The 26588-nt window shown below is 35.2% G+C and overlaps 1 protein-coding gene across 1 annotated transcript in view; it reads left to right on the forward strand.

Annotated features, from left to right (window-relative positions):
* Positions 1 to 26588, forward strand: part of POF1B (POF1B actin binding protein) — a gene marked incomplete at both ends in the record, with an annotated part of 75402 nt that overhangs the window by 32261 nt on the left and 16553 nt on the right. The window contains 6 exons of the mRNA XM_080652699.1: positions 172 to 354; positions 12176 to 12306; positions 17087 to 17114; positions 18707 to 18781; positions 24983 to 25075; positions 25898 to 26011. Coding sequence (XP_080508825.1) covers positions 172 to 354; positions 12176 to 12306; positions 17087 to 17114; positions 18707 to 18781; positions 24983 to 25075; positions 25898 to 26011 — 624 coding nt within the window. The remainder of the gene's footprint in view (positions 1 to 171; positions 355 to 12175; positions 12307 to 17086; positions 17115 to 18706; positions 18782 to 24982; positions 25076 to 25897; positions 26012 to 26588) is intronic.

A 26588-nucleotide genomic window follows, 5' to 3' on the forward strand; every position in this document is an offset into this window, starting at 1 on the left:
ACATAAAAGAAAAGAAACAGAAAAAAAATCACTTAGTAAAGCTTCAAATCCTAGGGCTTCAAATATCTTGTGAAAGAACACATTAAAATTTTAAAATAGTTTCAGTTGTGTTTTTCTTGATCAGTAATTTTTATTCTCAATGACTCTTTTTGGCATATGTATATGTTTTAGGAATTCTATCCTCAGGTTCAGTGCCATCATCACATTGTCCAACAGCCCCAGATCATCCACTCTCCGCACTGCCAGCAATCCCATTCTAGCCAGCAAATCCAAACTATCACAGGAGGTGACTCAATATCTACAAGCATTGGCAATGACCTTTGCCATGGTGAATCAAGCCATATACACGAACAGGTAAGTTTAATTAACTGATACCTTACAAAATTGAAATAATACCCTTAAACACTTCTCACTCTGTACAAGTACCCATATTAAATTTTCACCAAAGTATTGAAGAATTATGTAACTAGTATTTATATTTTGTTACAGTATTTTTAAAACTAAATTTCCTTTTCCTCTCAGAAGACAAAATATTTCAGGTCTATTACTGAATTAAATCTATGAAGGAAGTCATGAATTGATTAATAAACTCCTGATTTATAGCTGATCCTCAGGTCTAAATTGGGTCTAATGGTTGTAAAACATTAAATATTTTTAAACATGAAATACTTTCATGAGATATGGTACTTAAATGAACAGTAATTTGCAAATAGTATTATTGAGGATTATTATAATGGTTTCATTTCACAGGCTGGTAATTACTTCCTATATGTCTTCTTTGAAAATATGGTATATTAATGGACACAGACAACAGGGGGGTGAGGGCATGAGTGGGGGGGGGTTGGGGGTAATGGGGGAATAAGGACACATATGTAACACCTTAATCAATTAAGAAATTTAAAAAAGAAAATATGGTATATTAAGTCAAGTTAGAATGTATACATTTTATTGTATATTACATAAACAAAATAGAAACTAAAATTTAGTTGCTAAGCATTAATCTCTTGGAATATAATTGTCAGTGACTAATTTATGTTCTGAAAACTTTGGAATCTTGTAAACATCTGTTATGCAAGTGTTAAAGGAAAAAGTATTTGGATGGTCACAGCCACCTGATCAAATAAAAATAGAATTCAATAAAATTTCCCCCAAAGGAAAAAAGATTTTCTTGTATCTTGATAAAGTTAACAATAACAACTGGAACAATGAAGAATCAACATCATTTGTATGTTTTCAGATGTTTTTTCTAGTGAAGAATAACTTGCTCAAATTGACCCTTTAATAGGCAATTCTTAGTAAAAGACAAAAGGAAATGAATAAGAAAAAATAAAGGAACCTGTCCACATAAGAATTTGATTGTTTTATATTAAATATACATGATATTACTTCTAAGGGCTGTGAATTTGAAATATGCACTTCATCTGTATTTTCAAAAAGAACCACAATTAATTTAAAAAATCCACCCTTTTTCAATCTATAAAGGCCTAAAATTATATTTTCTCTGAACCATCTTATTAGATTAAGACACTTGAAATATAGTTAAACTTATAATTTGCTTCAGTTTCTTCATTTTAAAATAAAGATTTTACATCATCCATTTATTACAGGCTATTCTAAGAATAAATTATATTTTTTATGTTAAGCACTTACCATAGTTGAGTGCCATTGGTAAGTACTTAACAAAACAGTAGTTCTTAGTTTTTAGTAGCAATTATTATTTATAAACATTAAATCTTCATGCCAGGTACTATGAAAAATACTAAAGTGGGTAAAGCATTATCACATTTCTTATAAGTGTTTACTATCTAATAGGGAAATGGCAAACTTAAAACATAACACAAAACTAAGTGTCTTCTGTCATAAAAAAGGAACAAGCAATGTGCTTTGAGAACAGAAGAGAGAAAAAATTAATTTCAGCTAGAAGGTCAAGGAAAGCTTTGTTGCGGAGGCAGGAATTGAACTGGGCTTTGAAGAGTGAGCCAATTTTTATATGTGGTGTTATGGTGTGGCATAGAGTTGACATCGTAAGAGGGAATTACATGAAAAAGGTTATAAGTTTGGGAATTTACATTTTGGGCTTCAGGAATCGGTTTTCAGTTAGTGGTTTTGTTTGTATGGAAAGGAAGACAGAATGAGGAGTACTAGATCATGAGGCTCAAATGTTAAGTTTAAAATGTTGAACTTTATTTGGTAGGCAGTGCAGAGTGAGTGAAGGTTATTACGTAGGAAAATACTGATAGGTGTGCTTTAGGACGTTAATCCTAGCAGCTTTGTACAAGACAGATCGGCATACTGATTAATTTTATTCTCACAGTGATCAGATGAAGAAGGTGTCATGACAGTAGGAAGGGAGTTAGGGGCAATTATCAGAGACGGGAATAATAATATGCTAGGATTAAGAATCTTGGCTAATGCCAATGGTGATGCTATATTCTTTCATTAGCTCAGTACAACTAATAATATATTTGACTAGACCAGATATTGTCTATTTAAAAAATGGGTAGAGTTGGGTAACTAATATATTACTTTTTATTTTATTATTCATACTTCAGTTTGAGGTTTGTCAAATGCTGGTGGCTTTTTTGTATAGATAACATTCTTCTAGTTTTTCAATAGCTTCTGATGATAAAGTTGAAGCGCTGCTGAAAATAGAACAGTGCCCTGGGAATCTTAGATGTGGTAATTCTACTTGTATGGGGTTACATAGGATTGGATCCATTCTTGGTCAGAGTGAAGAGTAACCTGGCTGTGCAGATCCCATGGACAAGGGATGACAGGGAGTAAGTTGTCTTACCTAGGTTCCTTGGTGTTTATATGTGTCTTCCACATGGCAGAAGAGTCTCTTTAAGGATTAATAGAGCAGAAGTAAGTTAGGCGATTTTAAAACTAAAGGTTGGCCCATTTTAGTTTGTGTTTAGAGTTCAATTGTAATTGGAGGTAGCATAATAAAGTGGGAAAAATATAGACTTTAAATTCAATTATTTGGGGTTATAAAAGCCTGCGCTGTATGATCTTAGGTGTTTGATTTAACTGGACTGAAGTAACTGACTTAACTAAACTGAACCTCAGTTTCCCCATCTATAAAAGAGGGAGAATCATACTTAATGTGTAGTATATCTACAATACAGTTCAATCAGATAAAATATCTAAAGTACCTGGCTTAGTGTCAAGCACAAAGTAGGTACTCAAATGAATGTCCAATTTTCTATCTTCTCCCTCCCCAAACCCTATGCCACAAATATTTCCAAGCATAAATATAAGAAATTATATTGATATTTTCTCATTGTAATGATATTTTAAAATAAAACTAAAGTGCTTTCCACAAAGCAAACTATATTAAAATATTTTTGAAAATAAGATGTGCAAAAACCTGGTTTCAAAATACTTTTTAGAAAACTAATCTATGTATGTTTTCCATGGTTTTCCCTAGAAACATCATCATTTTGGTTTCAAATTCAAAACATCACTGATCACATTTCTTTCCTGGGGATACTAAGAATAACACACTGTGATCATTTCCCTGCCATTAGCAAGAAATAGATAATTTCACATATGTTAGTGACAGGGGAAAACTCAGCTGAACTCATTTTACAAGTTGTCATACAGGTGGTGGTTATTAGGAAGACTCAAATAATTATGTATATCGTATGTGCAACTCTTTTCCACTTGGCTCAAGGCTTCCAAGAAACCTTTAAGAGTCATGGGAGGATACAAAAAGAACAGTCCTGATTACTTGGATAGTGCTATTGCCAAAGGAAAATACTCCAACTTGGATGCTTTTCATCTGAAAATTCAATTTTTGTCAATATCAAGACAGCATAGATCTTAGTGTCAGGTGTGTTTTGTTTCTTCTGGAAAGTATCCAGGCAGCTTTCCACAATGCTTATTTAACATAAGTCCTTCACTAATGATGGAATCTCTGGGCTGTTTAGCTCTATAAACTCAGCAGCTCCCTTACTTATTAACATGTGACTCATATCCCTCTCCATATTGCCTTCTTCACCCCCATTATTGAAAATAAATGTCTTTTGTCCAGACCTCTGTCCCCTCCTATTGTTTCCAAAAATTTAATTCCTATCTGTGTTGAGCCCATCTTTTCCAAATACCACCCTTATCTGTCTCCCCCTACTTCCTGCTCTGGTGCAGGAACTCTTGTTTTATGGCAAACAAGAATTGCTATTTACTAGCTCTTTAAAATAATTTTTTTTAAAAAATTAGAGTAATGCTTAAAAGGTCAAATAGTAAAAGATATATAAGAAACAGCAATTTCCTGTTCCAACCTTCTTCATGTGCACCTGATCCCCCAGAGGCAATCATTTTCAACTCTTAGCTTTTTCTTCTGGTATTTACCTCCATACACTTAAATAGTATGCATATACTTATGCTGCTATTTCTTGATTTGTTGATGTTGTATGTTATCTCTTAATAATTCTGATACATAGAATTTAGTTCTATAAATCCCAATTTTTATCTAAATCAATATTCCTTGTTTGTTATTATTGACATGAAAGTATTGTTTGTTGCTGAACCAATTTGTGATTCTTTTATTAGTATGATTATTTTTTGCTGGTATTAATATTTTCCTATTTTTATTTGTTTGGTTTTCTATGTATCTTCTGCTAATTCTTTTCTCAATGCAATTTTATACAGTTAAGTGTTCTGGGTTTTGTTGATCAATTATCTCCTCTGTTCAAAACCCTGCAATCCATATACATGAGCCCTCTTGACTTGTATTACCACTATCTACTGACCTTCTAGCCACTCTCCCCATCTTTTCATAGTTTCATTGGCAGGCTTACAATTTTCTCCATTTCCCGGTGACCCCTGACCTGGAATTATCTATGAGAACTTCACCACTCATATCAGTGGTATTTCCCACACTCTGTCCTCATGGTTCTTCATTACCTTCATTTTTTTTATTTCTACTACATCCTCAGCCCTCATAGACTGATACCAATCTTTTAAATATTCTTCTATCATTATTCCAGTAACAAATTGTCCATATGCATTAAGTTAAGTAAGACCATTATTTATATGATGGTTTAACATTTTACCAAAAAAAAAATAGTAGGTATTAAGTTACCTACATTTTCTAGTTGAGAAAACTGAAGTTCAGAAAGTTTAAGCAATATACTTAATATAAAACTAGGAAGTGAGAACTCCACTTTTGGCTCCAATTTCCATTCTTTTTTCACTTAAACGCTTTGCTGCCTAGGTTTACTCATATAGAAAATTAAATTAGGGTTTTATTTCAAGTACAGAGCTGTTGTTAGGAGTAAAGTCTTCATTTTAGAATTGTGATTGTTATACAGTACATTCAATTCAGTGACAACATTTGTTGAAAATCTATGTACCGTGTACTGTATAATGCAACATAGTTTTACTGAAATGTCTATAGATATTAAAATAGCAGTGAAAATTTTCAGAACCTAAAATTCTGACATTTTCTCTAGCTAAGATTTCTTCTTGTGGTACAAAATAGGACACTATTTTTTTTACCCTATTAGCCAAATGACATTGTACCTAAAATGTATTTAATTTCACAGGGATTAATGTCTACTCGACTAACCGTGATCTCAATCAGTCTAACAGTTATTAACTGTCCCAAATCTAAGCAAAATAAGTGAAGCAGTAACCTTATTTATCTAAAATGTTATCATATCATAGTGTGGTGAAAGCCTGGGAGGGGTGGGTGCAGGGTGGAGAGGTTCAGTGGGGGAAAAGGGGGACATCTATAATACTATCAACAATAAAGATAAATTTAAAAATAAATAAATAAAATAAAATGTTACCATATCATTATGAGCTTTGGGGCAGAGATAATAATCTATACATTGTAAGTCTTTTATTAATACTGATTTTTTTTTGTTTTTATGTAACAAAAAGTTACTACCCACTAAGGTCTAAGCAGAACAAACTTTGTTACTTAACATGCCCATGACCTTTAAGAGGAGTAGGCATTTATGTATGATACCTTTTCTATAACATGGCATTTTAAGCACTTTATAATCTGCTGAGCAACCCTTCTAAATAGGTGAAAAATGCACACACTTAAGCCAGTTACCTAGTGGTAATAAATTTAATTAAGCCAACACCCTATACTACTGGGTTGTGACTGTATCTTGCTTACAAACTATCCCTAGTCCTGAGCAACATTTCTCACAAATGTGTGCCATTAAGTTTGAGAGGAAGGAGCAGGCAAGCATATTTAGATAGCTCAGCCAAAATCTGTAACTATTCTGTACCTACTATCTCCAGGCCTCTATTATCACTACCATTAAACTTTGTAAATATGGTTGGTTAAAAGTATCATCTTTAAATATCAAAGTTAATATAAAGTAGATGGTAGCAAGAAATTCCACTCCTGGAATATCATAGACCACAAATAAGAAACAAAACCCCAAACTGGAACCAGGACAAGAACTTCCAAGGCAATAGTGAGGTGAGGCCCAAGTTTTCTCTTTACAAAGTACTTCCTTTCTACAAATTATCTAAGAAATGATCACTAATTTATCTCTGCTTTCATACCTAAACATTGTTGCCTTGCCTTAGGTTTGTGGCAGCAATTCTAATCAAAGTTTTTTGAGTTTGTTTGTTTTTTTTTTTACCTACAATCAGAGACAAGATGTTGGATTGCTTGGCCATTATTATCCTATATAATAAAGAGGTAATATGCAAATGACCATCACTCCAACACATAAGATGGCCACCCCCATGTGGACACAAGATGGCCACCACAAGATGGCTGGCAGGGGAGGGCAGTTGTAGGAGATCAGGCCTGTAGGGGAAGGCAGTTGGGAGGGACCAGGCCTGAAAAGGAGGGCAGCTGGAGGTGATCAGGCTGGCAAGGGAGGGCAGTAAGGGGGACCCAGGCCAGCAGGGGACAGCAGTTAGGGGTGACCAGGCCAGCAGGGGAGGGCTGTTGGGGGCAACCAGGCCTGCAGGGGACAGCAGTTAGGGGAGACTGGACCAGCAGGGGAGGGCAGTTGGGAGTGACCAGGCCTGCAGGGGAGGGCAGTTAGGGGTGACCAGGCCTGCAAGGGAGGGCTGTTGGGGACAACCAGGCCTGCAAGGGAGGGCAGTTAGGGGCAACCAGGCCTGCAGGGGACAGCAGTTAGGGGAGACTGGGCCAGCAGGGGAGGGCAGTTGGGAGTGATCAGGCCTGCAGGGGAGGGCAATTAAGGGCAATAGGGCTGGCAGGGGAGCAGTTAGGTGTCAATCAGGCTGGCAGGAGAGTGGTTAGGGGGTGATCAGGCAGGCAGGCAGGCGAGCAGTTGGGAGCCAGCAGTCCTGGATTGTGAGAGGAAGGTCCGACTGCCAAGCAATCGGATATCCCTCGAGGGGTACCATATTGGAGAGTGTGCAGGCTGGGCTGAGGGACAGCCCCCCCCCCCCCGTGCACAAATTTTGAGCACCGGGCCTCTAGTAGTCAAATAATTATCTAGTTAAATAATCTTTAATTTTTTTGTAATGTTTTGAGAAATATCACATTTTGCATATCTGGAAACAACTATTCTTCAATACAGTTTGTATCTCTTTCCTGTTTATATATAAAAAGTTAAATCTATTATCCAAAATTGACATTCAAAATAGCTCTCATTCCTTAGGCAGAAGAGTAGATATGTGGTATGCACATATCTCAAATACCTTATCAACTCACTATTGTCACAGAAAGAAAACCTCTACCCATTTTTCTACCATTATTCTGACCCCAAACTCAAGTTGGCTTGGGAGGCTCCCTATATTGGCTTTTTAAAGGCAACCAGAGGATGGTTCTTATTACTCTCAGTTTGCAGATTACATTTTCATGGTGTCATGGTATTTTATTATAAATTTTTCATTATTCCTCTTTGAGAATTAAAAAATGTGTTAATATATATATGAGCATGACTTTGAGCGAATTCTAAAAAGACATCTCAAAACACACCTACAAACAGTTAAAATAAAACTAAGAAGCTCTAAAGACCTGTGATTTAGTAAATGGAAAATATTGTGAACTGGCACATCACAGTTCATGGTTAGAAAATGTCATCTTATTGTTGAGCATAGTCCTGTCAAAGATTTAACAGTAGATTAGAAACTGACTTCTGCCTGTCCTCTCTCCTTCAAACCTTTGAACTCAACTGGTTTTTGGATTTTACTGAGTGTTACTGAAATGTTATTGTAAAGTGTAAGTTGTACAAAACTGAGAATAAGTATATACACAAAGGTGTGAAATTGTGTTCCCTTCTTTTCCACCTTGACATGTCTTTTGCCAAAAGAACTAATTATTTAATTCTAATGCTCTTACCTTTTCTCCAGCTGATTAAAATTTATTATTTGAATTTCAGGCATACTTAGCATAATTTCAAACTAATAAAATCAAACAACTAACCTCCAAAATAACACAGTTAGGAAGATTGGAATTGCAATGAAAGTAAACAGAAGAGGTCATCTGGGGAGGCAATATTGTTTAGTGGTTACAAGACAGCATTACTTCATTTAATATTTACACAAAGTTTATAGCACAATGCCAGGCACATGGTAAGAGATTAATAAACAGTAGTTATTAATATAATTTCTCAAAATAAAATCACTTACCTTTAGTAACTTTTAACACTGCTTTCTAAATATGAAACAGACGCAATGTTAATGTAAATCATTCCTTGTCCTGAGCTCTGTGATTCTCTATTTAGGTACCTACATTTTCCACCACATTGAAGTCACATGAGTAAAAGTTTTAGTAATGGCATTAAGATTCATGTGGGTGAAGACTTATGTACATAAAAGGTCTACTAGTATGAAGTGCAATGCTAGAAAATATTTGTGCAAAAAGAAATAAATATTTCAAGACAATTTGAAATGATGGAAGTACTATGTCAAATGAATCAAACTTGAAGGAAAAAAGGAAGAATTTTTACATTATGATGAAGGGATTATAATCCCCTATTAGAAAAAAAAATGTGCAAAACTCTAAACATATCAAATTAGTTGTTTGGAGATTATAACAGGGGAGCTCAGTACTTCAATATCCTTGGCTAAATGAAATCATTCTACTTGGAAAACTTAGTTTTAGAAGGGGCAGGAAAATAGTATCTATTTGGCCAGCTACAGCAATGAAATAACCTAAGGATCAATGGAATGACATTGACATGACAGCTAGATTTGCCTCTTATCCAGTTAAGCTTGATTTTTTTTTCTTTTAAAAAATGCTTTTTTTATTGATTTCAGAGAGAGGAAGGGGGAGGGAGAGATAGAAAAATCAATGATGAGAATCACTGATCAGCTGCCCCCTGCAAGCCCTCAACTGGGGATGAAGCCTGCGACCTGGGCTTGTGCCTTGACTGGGAATTGAACCTCGACCTCCTGGTTCGTGGGTCCATGCTCAACCACTGAACCACACCGGCCAGGCTTGACTTTTTTTTTTCAATTACAGTTTACTTTCAATATTATTTTGTATTGCTTTCCTGTGTATAGCATACTGGTTGGTTAGACAATCATATACTTTACAAAATGTTTCTCCTGGTATTTCCACTACCCACCTGTCCCCATACATAGTTATCACAATATTATTGACTATATTCCCTATTCTGTACTTTACATCCTGTGACTATTTTTGTAACTACCAATTAGTTCTTCTTTATCTCTTCATTTTTTTCACCCAGTTCCCCAAGCCCCTTTGGCAACCACCAAACAAAATTTCAACAGAAACATAAACACAGAGAGCAGACTCAGTTTGGTGACTATATAGACGGTCCATAAGGGAGAAATGGATGAATGAAATATAAAATCAGAAGTATTCATGATTACTCTGAATACAGATTTGCTTAATTAGACCTTTGTTTCCCGTGGGGCCTGTTGCTAAGAATCTGTCTGCCAAGATCTAGAAATCCAGGTAGAACTCAAATATCAGTTTCCAACTCTACAAGGAGTTCAGGTTAGTTGCTATAATTACTGGTCTGAACTTAGGGAAATGGGTAAAAGGGATTACTATGATATTGTTGAGGAAGTGTTGCCTATGCTCTTTTATGCCTTTTTTCTTTATATTTTCTTTTATTCTTAATCATTCTTAGTTAGCTGCTTTAAGAGAGAAACCTGCAAAAAAAAAAAAAGACTTTTTCCAGAATCAGCTAGTATCTGGGGTCACTTCTAACCAGGTAGATGACTTCTTTCAATTTAACAAGTACTTAATGAGCAACTATGGAGTGTTCAATAAGTATTGTGCTAGATACTGTGGGATATACCAATAATATGATTCATTCTTTTACTCTTAAGTTTGCTTATTTCTTTTAGGTAGGGAGAGGGTTCTGGGAGAATAAGATTTACATGTGTAAAATAATATGAAAAAATTCATAACAAAAACAGATCCAGAGACAGAGAAACATCGATCAGACAGTCAAACCTCAGGGGAGGTAGGGGAGGGTGGGGGTAAGGGGGAGAGATCAACCAAAGGACTTGTATGCATGCATATAGGCCTAACCAATGGACAAGAACACCAGGGGGGAGGGTGAGGGCATGAGTGGGGGGTGGCGGGGGCTAATGAGGGGATGAGGACACATATGTAACAACTTAATCAAGAAATTTTTAAAAAATCAAGATAATTGAGCACAAAGAGCTAAATTGAATTACCTTGTTGGCTAGAATAGTTTCAGTTTTCATGGTGGTAGTAGATCTTGAGATGTATTTCAAAGTATGGGTAAGATTTGGATACACAGCAATTGTTGAAGAGTATTCGAAGTAGCAAAAATGTGAGTAAAGTCTAGAGGCCAGAATAATGTGATGTATGCCCTGGAAAGTGTAATCTACTATTGCTGGAACGTAGAGCATGTTGGGAAATAGAATGTATTATTATGGTCATGTAAACTTTTAAAGGTTTTATATTGAATACATACAACTTATTAATTCTATGACATTTTAATATACTGTGTAATGAAGACTACTCTGTTTAGGAAACAATCATTACTTCTCTAAGAAAGTAACTTGAAAGGGTACATGGACAAGATAACATTGTAATGTATTCATTCAGACCTTTAAAACTGTGAAAAATGTATATTTTAATAAAAACATGATCATACTATACTGTATATTGAGTATGGCTTTTTCCCATTTATCTTTATTTTTTAAATGGATTATAATATCACAGACATAATTATGAATGCTCATCTTTGTTTATTTTGCAATCTTTCCATTTGCCTCAGCATGCATGATTTTTTAGGGTCTGCATCCAGAGGATGGGTTGAAAAGAAAATATCATTGGTCAAATTTGAAGTATATTTATCATACATATACTTAGGAATATATGTGTTTATAGGGCATCTTTGGTACCACATGCAATATCAAAGATAGTCTGAAATGCAGCCTAAGTTATTAACATCCAAGTAGTGTTGTTTTGGAGATCAGAGGCAAGGTGGATAAAAGTGTAGAAAAGATTGGGATCAGACGACATAAAGTTATTAAAATAGATCTTATTTAGGATATTACTCAGAGTAATTTGTGTTTAGGAATTCAAAAGTGTCCTGGGTCCAGGAATTTTCTACATTTGGCCCTATGTTACTCTTTCCAATGTCAAATTGATTGGATATTCCTTTTTTTCCTTTATATATATTTTTATTAAGGTATTGATTGGATATTCAATCCAAATAATAAATGGAGGGACTCCAATAAGAAATACATAAGAACACATTACATTGAGAAGGCTTATTTAACTTTAAGATATACTAATAAATCAAACTTTCACTGAGAAGATGCAATTCCAAATGAAATTAATTCTTCTATAGTCAGTATAATTCAAATAATTCACATTTTCTTTTCCAAAGTGGGACAGATGGGTAAGCCATGTGGTGATAATGTGCAATTCAGAGATTTTCATTTACTTGTTTTACTGCTTTACTTAAGCATCTATGTTCCAGAATTTTTATATAAATCATCCAAGTTTGGCATTTATTAGGTCACTTAGACTTGTATGAAATGAAATTTAAAATGTTATCACAATGTTGCTTTACTTTACATTCATCCCATATTGAAAAATGTATATATACCCCAGTGCAAAAATAAAATTGTGATTTGATTCATGAGATGACTTCATAATTAGTTACTTGTATTAATAGTTATTTCATGTTTTTCATTTCATATCAAAACATCTGTGAATTTAGAAATACTTAATATTGTTTATAATTGAGGTTGATGTTTTCTTCAGGTGATAATTCAGGATGATGGCCCTGAAAAATTGGATCCCAAATATTTTGGAGAGTTACTTGCTGATTTAAACCGCAAAAATGCAGATCTATATCACTGCCTGTTAGAACATTTGCAGAGAATTGGAGGAAGGTATGGTTAATATATTATTTGCCTTGATAGTGTACCTAATCAAACATTTATAATACTCTAGTATTTTTAACAGACTATTTTAGAGCCTTTTTAGGTCCACAGCAGAACTCTAGTACTTTTAATGGAGAAACAGCACAATTATATATGCAGATATAGCAAATGTTTCATTTTAAGTGTTAATGTACTTTACGAAAATCATCAAAGAGATCACATAAGCCCTTATAGGATCAGTAAAAAATTCTATATACATTCTTTTGTAATGTATTTTGATGGCAAATGCAGCCTCTTGGGCAAGAAGCTCAAAGAATGCATGATAAACTATAACTTATTTTAAGATATTACATTGATGGTACAAGATCCAATCCTACTGCTAGCACACAATTCCCATCTTCAAAGCTATGCATTCATTATTGTTTATATTAAACAGCACCTTCTCTGATTACCCAAACTACTGTTTCACAGATTCATCCATTTGTATGTCACATACCTTAAAACCTTCCCCCTCACTCTGAGTAGTTAATTATTTATTGTCTACTATGTACTACACACTGAGCTTTTTAAATATTATCTAATTGACACAGTTACCCTAGAAAGTTTCAAATGAAGACTCAAAGAGAGAAAGTTATTGACTTAAGGTCACATACCTTCTAAGTGCTTGAGATGAATTAAAACATTTTGAGTACTCTTTAGCTATAAATTATGACTTAGCTTTCCTACAAAGTCTTCCTTAGATATTCATTTTGGTTTTGGTGCTCCTCTTCTGTACATTAATAATGTCCTGTGAATGTTTGTATCAAAGCATCACATTATAAAATCAAGAGCATATAGAGACATAATCTTAAGTACCCTGATTCTAGATCCAAAGTTCATAGGTTGAACTCACATCCCAGCTTTTGTTACATATTAGATGTGTAATAACAGGTAATATGTTTAACCTCTCTGTTTCTTGGTTTCTTCATTGGTAAAATAGGAGTTATAATAAATAATTCTTATCGCATAGATTTCTTATAAGCAATAAATGATGCAAGACATATACTTACAAGCAGCATCAGCATCATGTGACAGCCTGGAAACAGACCTACAGAATGAGAAACACTGAGGGTAGTGCCCAGCAACAAGCACCCCAGAGGATTCTGATACATTCTCAAGTTTGAGAAGCATTTGACCTGGGGCAGCATTTTCAATCAGTATGCCACAAGAATTTTCAAAACATGCAATACCTGACTGTTTAGTCAGGAGCACTGACCTCTTTCCCTTATATTGTCAAATAAACACATATGTAATACCTTAATCAATAAAGAATAAAATAATTAAAAAATGACAACAGCCAACACAACAGTAGCCATCCAGTGTGAATGAATCAAAATTATACCTATATTTTTTGTCAGGATGACAGAAAATAGAATATATATTTTTGGTGTGTCACAGAATTTTAGTAATTAGTTTATGTGTGCAATGAGATTTAAAAAAATTGAAAATCGCTGACCTAGAGCTACAAAAGTGGCAAAATCTGGGACTAGTACCTATACTCTGAGAGCCTTTCTCTGTGGGCAAATCACTTAACTTTTCAATACTAGATATGTATTCCAAAATGTTTAAAATATTGCTGACAATTTTAAGAAATTATCAAAACTTTGAATCATCAAATTTCAAAGGTCATAGAATTTAGACCAGTTTTATGTTGTGCAAATTTTGCCTTGAAACAATTATGTTTGTATAAAGTACAAGATAATACTTGTGTTTTATATTGCCCCAAAAGAGTTCAGAGCATGTGGCCTTAACAAAGTCTCTACTAAATAAAGATTTATAGAATTAGAGTTCAATATATTCTAAATTTATTAGTCTCATACTAAATAGAAGTAGAAGAAGTAGCTAGACAAGGAAAGTTCAATTATTTCATAATAATCATCCAGGTAAATTTTAATCTGAGGTCTTTAAAGAACTTTCTCTCATGTAGGGGTTTTGATAAATATACGTGGATGACCTAAATGTGTAATTAAAGACTGCAAAACTTTGAATTTAATTCCTAGAGTAGCTAAAAATAACAAAAACAAAATTGAAAGCTAGCATCTTCAACATTAGTAAATGCTCCAGGATGGAGAGGTGTTTATATGTTTCTGTTTGTCATTAGGTTGTCACTTTCTTTCTCTTCGTTCTTTCCCTCTTTTCTTACTTTCTTTATCTTTTTGTTTGTTTGTTTTTCCGTGTTACATTTCTTTCTACCTAGGAGATGAGATGGTATAAAGTGAGTGCCACTCTATTTCCCCGCCAGTGTAATTCTAGACACCAACTCCCAGTGCTGAATAGAGATGAAATCCACAGTGACCTTTCCACCTCCCTGCTCTGCTCTTTTTCCTTTCTCCCTCCCTCCCCTTTTGTCTCCACTTTTCTTTCCAAATTACAATTCAGCAAAAAGTGTGCTCCAGTGTCAAAATTAAGGAAAGCTGTCTCATGAAACCATTCTGATTACTGTTTAATATTTCAGTGCTTCTTGCTTTATTTCCTTGTATTATTTTCTTATTTGTAGAAAAAAGTAAGGGACTAGAGACCTGTGTACTAGTTCAGCATTGGAAGTGCAATTTTAATAAAGTGGTGATTCAGTTATCAGTAGTGCAAGACTACTGAAACTGCATTGTGATTCATATTTTAACTTGTTTTACCTCCAATATATGCATGTGATTATTTTAGTAAAACATTAAATAAGTAGAAGATACTTCATTTTGTTTGGCTATGGCCTCCCCACAATTTCTATTTTGGAGGGTAACAAAGGAAATACCACATGCATACATGTATACATACATGCATATGATTGCACATATGCACTCATGTCTTGGGAAATGGAATCTTCAGTTCTTCTCCACATTAGCTTGCATATTTTTCTAAACACATGCAAGAGGTTTTGCCCAGTGAGTGACCCATTTATTTCAATTAGCAATACATTACTCATAAGCTAATGGGAGTAATTGTAATATAAAATTTTAATTTTAGTATATTAATTTTAATACATTAAAATATAATAATTTTAATTATAAAATTTTGGTCATGTTGCTTAAGGTCTGTCCTTATGCAAATATTCAAATACCCTTTAAACTTTGTCTCTGCCATTTATACTGTAGTGTATATTGAATGAATTTCTCAATCTTGTTTTGCAAGTCTGGATTTTGATAAAACTTGAAATCACTGGAATCAGCATTGAAAAGGAGCAATACAAAGAGAAAGGGGAGGTATAAATAGAGAACCACTATTATCATTATTTATTCACTCAGGCAGTATTTATTACCAAGCACAGAGGACTTCAACATCCAGACTCAAACAGACTGGTGTTAATGATGGTAGTAACCAATTCTGCATATTCTATCAGTTTGTTATTTTGGTACTAGAGGCCCGTTGCACGAAATTCGTGCACGGGGGGTGGGGGGTGTCCCTCAGCCAAGCCTGCACCCTCTCCAATCTGGGACCCCTCGAGGGATGTCTGACTGCCCGTTTAGGACCAATCCCGGTAGGATCGGGCTTAAACGGGCAGTCGGACATCCCTATCACAATCCAGGACTGCTGGCTCCCAACTGCTCGCCTGCCTGCCTTCCCGATTGCCCCTAACCGCTTCTGCCTGCCAACCTGATCACCCCCAAACCACTCCCCTGCCAGCCTGATTGATGCCTAACTGCTCCCCTGCCAGCCTGTTTGCCCCTAACTGCCCTCCCCTGCAGGCCTGGTCCCCCCCACCTGCTCTCCCTTGCAGGCCTGGTCCCTCCCAACTGCCCTCCCCTGCTGGCCATCTTGTGGTGGCCATCATGTGTCCACATGGGGGCAGTCATCTTTGACCACATGGGGGCAGCCATCTTGTGTGTTGGAGTGATGGTCAATTTGCATATTATTCTTTTATTAGGTAGGATTAGATAGGGTAGAGGCCTGGTGCATGGGTGGGGGCCAGCTGGTTTGCCCTGAAGGGTGTCCCGGATCAAGGTGGGGGTTCCCTTGGGGCGTGGGGTGGCCTGTGCAAGGAGCCTGTGGTGGTTTGCAGGCCGACCATGCCCACCGGCGACCCAAGTGGAGGCCCTGGTATCTAGGATTTATTTATCTTCTACAATTGAAACTTTGTAGCCTAGAGCGGAGCCAAGCCTTCTGCTCACTCCATGGCAGCAGCCATTTCTGTTGGGATTTATTTATCTTCTATAATTAAAACTTTGTAGCCTTAAGCGGAGGCCAAGGCAGGCCAGAGCTGCAGAAGCTTGGCTTCCTCCATCGCTAGGGGCAACCCTAGCCTCCTGTGCTCCCCAGCTCCGTGGCTGCCATTATTTTTGTTGGGATTTATTTATCTTCTATCATTGAAACTTTGTAGCATTGAGTGGAGGCCTGGGCCAGCAAGGGCAGGCGGAAAGCTTGGCTTCCTCCATTGCTGGGGAAACCCAAGCCTCCTTCCTGCTCTCTCTGTGGCTGCAGCCATCTTGGTTGGGTTTATTTGCATATTTGCTCCTGATTGGCTGGTGGGTGTGACTGGTGGGCGTGGCTTATGGGTGTCGCGGAGGTACACTCAATTTGCATATTACTCTTTTATTAGGATTTTTTATTTTTAACAGATTACCTAGTTACAAGAAAATTATCTTTACATTTGTGAAGTGACATTTCAGTTATTTTAAAAAAATTTAATTGGACTATGAATTGAATTGGTACTATTATGATATATTGAAAAGTAAGATAAAGTAATTAAAACATTAGCATTTATGTATGATCAGTGTATATATTTCCCTAAGGTTGTCCATCTTTTTTTTCATTCTTGCAGCAAACAAGACTTTGAGTCCACAGATGAGGTAAGTGTAAAGAGAGTTAAACATCAAACATGGAACAAGAAATAATGATCATTTTGCTTTTAACATGATATAGCCATTTATATCTTTGTAATGGCTGTCAAAGCAATAATCTTAAATCATTCACACAAAAATGTTTTATCAGCTGTCACTTTATGATTTAATTTGTCTTTGTTTAAAGGATATTTAAAATTTAATTGACCACATATTCTCTGCTTTATAAAACTAAAATCTACATTAACTTAATAAATAGCAAATTCAGTTTTAATGTACTTTGATACCTTGTATGTTCTATGACAAGTAGCAGCTCAAAGCATTTTTTCAAATATTACTTATATATGCACATTTTGTTAATAATTACTTTTAATTGAATAAATCATAAAATAGAGAAAGAATAGATTTCAATGTAACAAAGCACAATGGCCTCCTTTGTGCTAATTTTTATCTTTGTTTCCAATTTATTGATATACTGTATTTATTTCTTTTTTTTTTTCAGTTAGCTTTAAATTGCCTTTAAAAATACTGACTTTAATACAGCCTCTCACTTAAAATTAGTTGAAGATTCTCAGTGTTGCTGTGGCAACGTCATCTTTCAAAAATCACCACAGCTCTATGTAAATTTTCATAAACCCTTAATATTATTTTATTTCTCCAAATTTTCATTGTTTAAAATTACTCTTTAAAATGTAATATCTAACACACAACAAAACTTCCAGAAGGTTTTAGAGAGATACACTGAAGTAAAGTATTTAATGGGATTTAAGAAGCCATCCTCTTATTCTGATTTTTAATTTTTTTTCATTTTAAACCCTCACCCTATATGTTTCTATTGATTTTAGAGAGAAAGGAAGGGGGAGAGCAAGAGAGAGAGCGAGCGTGTGAGAGAGAGAGCGAGTATGAGAGAGAGAGAGTGAGAGCGAGAGCGAGCGAGCGAGAGAGAGAGAGAGAGAGAGAGATGAAAGAGAAACATAGATCGGTTGCGTCCCATATGTGCCCCAACCAGGGATCGAACCCGCAAACTTTTGGTGTACAGGACAATGCTCCAACCAACTGAGACCAGGGCCATCCTCTTGTTTTTAAATTGCTCTTTTGAAAAAATAAAAATGGAACATTTGTTTGCCCAAAGCTTTTCCCTAAAGTGCCTGAAATTGAGGGTTCTTCCCATGGTGTGTATAGTATAATCTATTTTTTAAAATATTTTTATTGCTATCAGAGAGGAAGGGAGAGGGAGAGATAGATACATCAATGATGAGAGAGAATCATTGATTGGCTGCCTCCTGCACCCCCCGCCCCCCACCACACTGGGGATGGAGCCCACAACCCGAGCATGTGGCCTTTGATCGAAATTGAACCCGGGACCCTTCATTCTGCAGGCCTATGCTCTATCCACTGAGCCAAACTAGCTAGGGCTATTTCTTAAAAGTAAGAATTGTTAAGGCTAGAAATGAAATTTGTAGCAACTATTACATGAAAAGTGAAGTAAGTTTTTGATGTCCCTAAAAATAAGCCCAATGTACAAGTCTGTGGACTGCTGACCCTAAGATTAAAATAACAATGTGTAACTGTTCAATGGATAAGATTCTCTTTTCTTACAGTCAGAAGACATTGAATCCTTGATTCCTAAAGGATTGTCAGAGTTTACAAAACAGCAAATTCGCTATATTTTGCAGGTGAGATGGTGTCAAGAGTGGGTGTGAGTACAACACTAACAAACCTTTAGATTAGAATAGTTCCCTTAATTAATAACAGAAATTTTCAAATAAAAATCCTTTTTCACAAGAACTGATTATACTGTATTTTGATTTTAAAAGGATTATATTATAGTTTGGTCAGATCACAAACACGAGTAGAATATGACTAACATATAGGAAAGCATTCAAGAAATACAGGGTGGGGCAAAAGTAGGTTTACAGTTGTGGGTATGTGCAACACAGAGTTTATTCTTATATTATTATTTATTTATTTATTACTGTATTATTTTCCATACGAACAACTGTAAACTTACTTTTGCCCCATCCTGTATTACTCCTCAATGTGGAATGCCTTTAGTCTCTCCTCACTGCTGTAGCAAAACCTGACATATCTGTTGCCCTCCTCTTCTTCATTCTGCTTTCTACTCTCCCTACCATACTCCTTCCTGCCAGTGAGAGATAGAAAAGCAAATGCCATGCTTTTCTTAAATTGTGGAAGGCTGGAGACCACTGGAGTAGTAAATTCCAATACAATGAAGGGAGAGATAGACCAAAATAGGTGCTGTGGGACTATGACTAAAAAGAATACATGTGTTTACAAAAAGGGGTTCTGAAGACAATATCTAAATTTGATAGTTGGTCTCAAATTTTTGTTTATCCAAATTTTGGACCTGGTGTTATATTTGTAAAAAATAAACAAAATATTATTTTTAGTGGTACACATTCTGTATAACAGACAGTGGTATGGGAAACACATATGCTCTGCAGAACCTGAATCTTGGAGACATTCTTAATATTATCTCTGGAGGTGGGATGCTCATCTAAAGTGCATTCATGATCTATTTCTGAAAAAAAAAAAAAAAAAAAAAAAACAACTAAACCTCTTCTGTGAATTTTTGCATCTAAGATTATGAGAGACAGTGGTCTGTAGTTTTTCTTTCCTGTATTATCTTTAGTTTTGTTGTCAGAATAATAATAAAACTAGCTTCATAAAATGAAATGAGGAGGAGTTCTTCCTTTTCTATTTTCTAGAAGATAGTTATAGACTTGGTATCAAGTTTTATTCTATTTATTTATTTTTTTTATTTATTGTTGAAAGTATTACAGATGTCCCATTTGTTTGTTTTTCCCACTGACCCCCTCCACCTCACACCCGCCCCTCCCAGGCCTTAACTACTCTATTGTCTGTGTCTATTTATGCATATAAGTTCCCCAGTAAATCACTCCTCAACTCCACCTTCCCTCTGAAATTCATTAGTCTGTTCCATGCTTCTATGACTCTGTGTCTATTTTTGATCATCAGTTTATTTGGTTTATTAGATTCCATATATGAGTGAGATCATGTAACATTTACCTTTCTTTGGCTTATATCACTTAGCATAATACCCTCCAGGTCCATCCATGCTGTTGCAAATGGTAAGAGTTCTTTCTTTTTTGCAGCTGCATAGTATTCCAAATGTGCCACAGCTTTTTTATCCACTCATCTGCTGATGGGCACTTAGGCTGTATCCAAATCTTAGCTATTGTAAATTGTGCTACTGTGAGCATAGGGGTGCATATATTCTTTCTTTTTTTTAATTCTTTATTGATTAAAGTGTTACATATGTCTCCTTTTCCCCCCATTGACCTCTCCCCAGCCACTCCCACCCCATACATGCCCTCACCCCCCTACTGTCTGTATCGATTAGTTAAGCTTATATGGATGCATACAAGTCCTTTGGTTGATCTCTTACTCCTCCCCCTCCCCTGCCTTCCCTCTGAGGTTTGAGGATCTGTTCCATGCTTCTCTGTCTCTGAATCTATTTTTGTTCATCAGTTTATGTTGTTCATTATATTCCACAAATGAGTGAGGTCATGTGATATTTATCTTTCTCTGACGGGCTTATTTCACTTAGCATAATGCTCTCCACATCCATCCATGTTGTTGTGAATGGTAAGAGTTCCTTCTTTTTTATAGCAGCATAGTATTCCATTGTGTACATGTACCACCGTTTTCTAATCCACTCATCTGCTGATTGGCACTTAGGCTGTTTCCAAATCTTAGCCATTGTGAATTGTGTTGCTATCAATATAGGGGTGCATATATTCTTTCTGATTGGTGTTTTGAGTTTCTTAGAATATATTCCTAGAATAGGGATCACTGGGTCAAATGGGAGTTCCATTTTTAATTTTTTGAGGAAACTCCATACTGTTTTCCACAGTGGCTGCACCAGTCAGCATTTCCACCAGCAGTGTACTAGGGTTTTCTTTTCTCCATATCCTTGCCAACACTTGTCATTTGTTGATTTGTTGATGATAGCCATTCTGACAGGTGTGGGGCGATACCTCATTGTTGTTTTAATTTGCATCTCCTGGATGATTAGTGACTTTGAGCATTTTTTTTTTTCATATGTCTCTTGGACTTCTGTATGTCCACTTTGGAGAAGAGTCTATTTAGATCCTTTGCTGATTTTTGATTGGATTGTTTTTCTTCTTTTTTTAAAGTTGTAGGAGTTCCTTATATATTTTGGAAATTAGCTCCTTATATCAGATATGTCATTGGCAAATATATTCTCCCATGCAGTGGCTCTCTTTTCGTTTTGTTGGTGGTTCCTTTTGCTATGCAGATGCTTTTTATTTTGATGTAGTCCCATTTGTTTATTTTCTCCTTAGTTTCCTTTGCCCTAGGGCAGTGGTCGGCAAACTGCGGCTGGTGAGCCACATGCGGCTCGCGAACCACGGTTTGCCTCTCTGTTGACTAATGAGTTTGCCGACCACTGACCTAGACTCTCGATTCCAATAATTACAGGCTGTTGTTGTTCCTTGTGATTAAGCCCTTATCCCAGTGGTCGGCAAACTCATTAGTCAACAGAGCGGCAAACCACGGCTCGCGAGCCGCATGTGTCTCACCAGCCGCAGTTTGCCGACCACTGCCCTAGGAGATGTATCAGTAAACATGTTGCTATGAGAAATGTCTGAGATTTTGCTGCCCATGGCTGCTTCTAAGATTTTTATTGTTTCACGACTTACATTAAGTATTTTATCCATTTTGAGATTATTCTTTTATATGGTGTAAGTTTGTGGTCTGGTTTCATTTTTTTGCATGTATCTGTCCAATTTTCCCAACACCATTTATTGAAGAGACTCTCTTGACCCCATTGTATGCTCTTGCTTCCTTTGTCAAATATTAATTGAACATAATGGTTTGGGTCGATTTCTGGGTTCTCTCTTTTTTCAAACATTTGGTAGAATCCTTCAGTGAAAATATCTGGACCTGAATATTTGTTTGGCAGGAGTTTTTAAAACTCTAAATTCAATGCCTTAATAGTTATAGGTCTATTCAAATGATCTATTTCATATTGGTTGAGTTGTGGTAACTTATGATTGTCAAGGAAATAGTCTATTTCATCTAAATTGTCAAATTTATATTATTATAGTTGTTCACAGTATTCCCTTATTATCCTCTTGATGTCTGCAGGGTCTGTATTACTATCCCTTATTTAATTTCTGATACTGGTAATTTGTGTCTTTTCCCTTTTTCCATTGTTAGTCTTGCTGGAGGTTTATCATGCTTATTGATTTTTTCCCCAAATAACTAGGTTTTTTTTTTTTTATCTCTTCTACTATTTTCTTATTTATGCTTCAATTGATTTTTGCTCTTGTCTGTATTATTTACTTCCTTTGCTTGCTTTTGCTTTATTTTGCTCTTTTATATCCAATATCTTGATATAGGAAGTTAAATTATTGATTTGAGACCTTTCCTATGTTCTTTTTAAAAAAATATATTGGGGTGACATTGGTTAATAGGATCATATAGGTTTCAGATGTAGATCTCTATGACACAAATGTATATATTGTACTGTGTGCCCACCACCCAAAGTCAAATCATCTTCCATCACCATATATTTGACCCACTTTACCCCTCACTCATTTCCCTCCTGCAAGCATTTAGTGCTATAAATATCCTGTCATTAAGGCTTTACCTGTGTCCCACAAATTATAATATATAATTTTATTTTCTTTCAATGTATTTTATTAGGGTGACATTGATTAATAAAATTATATAGCTTTCAAGATTTTAAGTTTATCTTTAAGAAATCTGACCGATTTATCTGGGCATGGGTTTCTTTGGATTTATTGTATTTGGACTTTTCTCAACCTCTTTAATATGTATGTTTCTGGCTTTTGCTAATTTGGGGAGGTTTTCAGTCATTATTTCTTCAAATATATTTTCAGCTCCACCCTTTCTTCTTTCTTTCGAGGACTTTGATGACATGAATGTCAGATATGTTTTATACTCCCACAGGTCTCTGAGGCTTAATTCAAATTTTTTTAAATCTATTTTCTCTCTGATGTTGAGATTCAGTACTTTCTACCTTCAAGTTTGCTGATTCTTTCCTCTGTACTTCCCTTTATTTTCAGTCCATCCACTGAGGTTTTTATTTTTTAGTTACTGAGCTTTTCAATTCTAAAATTTCCATTTATTATTTGTATTTTCTATTTCTTTTCTAATTTTTTTAATTTTATTGCTGAGACTTTCTATTTTTTTTAATTTGTGTTAAGCTTGTAATTTCTTGTTGAAGCATTGTTATGATGTTTGTTTTCAAATTCTTTTTAGACAATTCTAACATTTCTATTATCTTGATGTTGACATCTATTACATTTTTTTTCTTATCAACTTGAGATTTTCCTGATTCTTGGCATGATGAGTGTTTAAAATTTAAACTTGGACATTTTGGCATTATGTTATATCTTTGGATCTTATTCAAATCTTCTGTAGTACCAAGCTTCCTCTGATATGGAAACAACAGGGGAAGTGAGGGTACTGTCTGTTACTGCCAGTTGGGGGTGGAAGTCCAAGTTTCCCACTTAGTCTTTTGTTGACACTGATCAGGAAAATTGCTTCTTGTTCCTCCAGAGCAGGGGTAAGAATTGTGACCCTCTACTAGGCACCCACCTTTTTAGGACCTGGTATAGGTAGGAAGGAGTACCTCATCACTGTTCCCACTTGGCTTCCACTGACAGTGCAAGTTGAGTGGTATCATGTCCTTACTCTCCACTAAGCATCGTCATACATCACCCTAGCAAGGAAGTGGAGCAGTATCTCATTACTGCTGAATAAGGTGAGAGCCTAGGTTCCTTGCATAGTCTTAATTGATACCACAGTGCTTATGATCTCATTTTTGCCCAGTGGGGATGAAAGTTCCATCTTTTCACCCTACCTTTTCTCACACCAATCTGGTGTTGCACCTTTTTAAGGCCTGGTGAGGGGGAAAGTGTAGGTTTCCTTCCTGGCTTTTGATGGTTTGGGTAGGAGTAGAGTTGTAGGTTTTTTTTCTATGGCATTTAGCTGGAGTAGAGTTATTATTATTTAAAAGTTCTTCACCTCACTAGGCTGCCCTTTTCATGGTCCGTTGGCTACAGAGAACAGACTTTTCTAGGGACTTTTGTTATTTGTACCCATTTGTGTTTCTGGGTTATTGATTTCCACAAAACCAATCTGTGATATATGAAGCAAGAAGAAAACCCAGGAACTCATTTCTGTATCATTCTTCAGGTCCCAGTGTTCCTAACCAGACTTCTTTCTTTCTTCTTTTCAGTGTCTTTTTGTACATAATGGCCAGGGCTTTAGTTATACTTAGCAGGAAAAAATAGGGAAAAGTATTTCTATGTCATCTTTCCAGAAATAACAATTTCATTAAACATTTTTTTTTCCTTTGAAGAAAGTAATTTCTCCTAGTAAAAGGGCTTTTCTCCAACTTCTTTAAAATTTGAGATGTTTCTATACTTTAAGGTTAAACTTAACTAGTATTATTTTCTTCTCATCTTAGACAAAATCCATGCATTTGGCAGCACACTTAGGAAGGTGTATTTTATTATTTGAAGGTTGACTTGCCTAATCTTTTCTAATCTTTAAATAAAGAATGAAAGTAAATTTGAGAATTTTCTGATAAATTTCTGTCTTGTGAAAAGTGTGATACTTCATCATGGAAAAAATAATAAACCCTATTCTAATTACATAGCTATGATTGCTTCAGGAGACTTGCTTGAATTATTTATGCATGTTATTAACAATATTGCCATATCAAAAATAAAACTGTTAATAAGTTTGCTTATAAGAAAAGAAAACTAGGATCACTATCACTGCTATTGCTTATTTTTAAATGCTAGTAAAAATAAATTATTGTTTTCTTCCTCCAGATGAGGGGTATGTCTGATAAATCACTCCGGCTAGTGCTGTCCACATTCAGCAACATACGGGAGGAGCTTGGACATCTTCAAAATGACTTGACAGTAACATTTATTTTGATTTTTCTTTCCAAAGTTTTTCTAGTTCCTACCTTCCTAACTTAGAAATCAAGGCACTCAGTCCACCTTTTTAAAAATTTAGTAGAACACAACATTATACTTATCCAAAAGTAGTTATTTTCTGGAAACACTTAACTGAGCCTGAGAGGAGAAAAGAATTGCCCCACTAAAAAGGAAGAAAGTTGGGAATGCACTTATTAATTAGTTTACCACTAAAGTGATTTACTGCTTAAAGCCAGGAAGTAGCTTGTAAAATTAGAATAAACTGACTCATTGAATGGGAATTCCCCATTTTCTGTAATAATAAAGCATACTATGAATTTCTTTGAATACTTGAAAACTTCTTTTTCCAAGCATTTAGCCTTTTCTATTTTAATTCGTGTTCTTCGTGCCATCAGCTAGATACATTCAGAATGCTTTTCATACAATGAATAACTGCTTGAGGACTTTGGAGTGGAATTTTTTGTTTCCGAGGAAAACATTTAAACTTTACTTTGAAAATTCACCACATGCTAGGATTAACAAGAATTCTTTTTAGATTAAGGCAAAACATTAAAATCATTTAGAAGTTTCTGTTTCCTTGCACTTTGAATTATCCAATCCATCAAGTTGTCTCTTTCAATATGCAGGTTTTTAAAGTTTCAACAATTTTGTATCTATATTTTGCTTAACTTTTAAGAATTCTGTTTATTAAGCAACTACAAATGAAAAGTATTTATTTAAACCTGCAATGTAAATAAGTCTTTGTATTATGTAATTTGGAAAAGTTTTTGTAATTCTGAATCATAACACATAATTTTGTTTTAGTCGCTGGAAAATGACAAGTTAAGACTTGAAAAAGACTTGGTTTTCAAAGAAACTCAAATAAAAGAATATGAAGATCTCTTGGCATCAGTGAGAGCAAATAACCGTCAGCAGCTGGTAAATTGATATTTTTATTGATGATAAACTAGATTGAAGCCTTTTCCTATGCATAATTACTGGCACATTGGAGTTATGAGATCAATCCAGACACAATTAAAATATGATGGAATAATTTGTTCCTATAAGAATTGAATAGATTTGGCTAATTCTAATGACTAAAAAGCCTCTCAGAAAAAGATAACCGTATGTAATTTAGATATAAAGTTTATACAGTCACATTTACCTATGCTGGTGGGTGATAAGAACTGCATAAATATTGAAAATCCAAATTCACTCATTGATTTAATCTACAAACGTGTCATTAAAAACATGTGGTTTTTTGTTGTTTTTTTTTAGATCTTAACATGTGTTTATTCAATGAATAAATGAAAGAGTCAACTCTAGAAGTGTTTTCCAGATGTCTGAGCAGAGTTGATTCCTAGGAAATTGTGATGAGTCTCTAAGGCTAATTAATCTCTTCCTAATCTTTACTCCCATGACAGTCCCAAACTTTTGTTCAGCTTCCATTTGTCACATAAATAATTAGGCATATGGTTATTTTTGGTGTCTACTAGTTAGCAGGGTATAGTACTGT

This window comes from Plecotus auritus (assembly GCF_963455305.1).
Source record: "Plecotus auritus genome assembly, chromosome: X".
In the NCBI taxonomy this organism is placed as follows: domain Eukaryota; kingdom Metazoa; phylum Chordata; class Mammalia; order Chiroptera; family Vespertilionidae; genus Plecotus; species Plecotus auritus.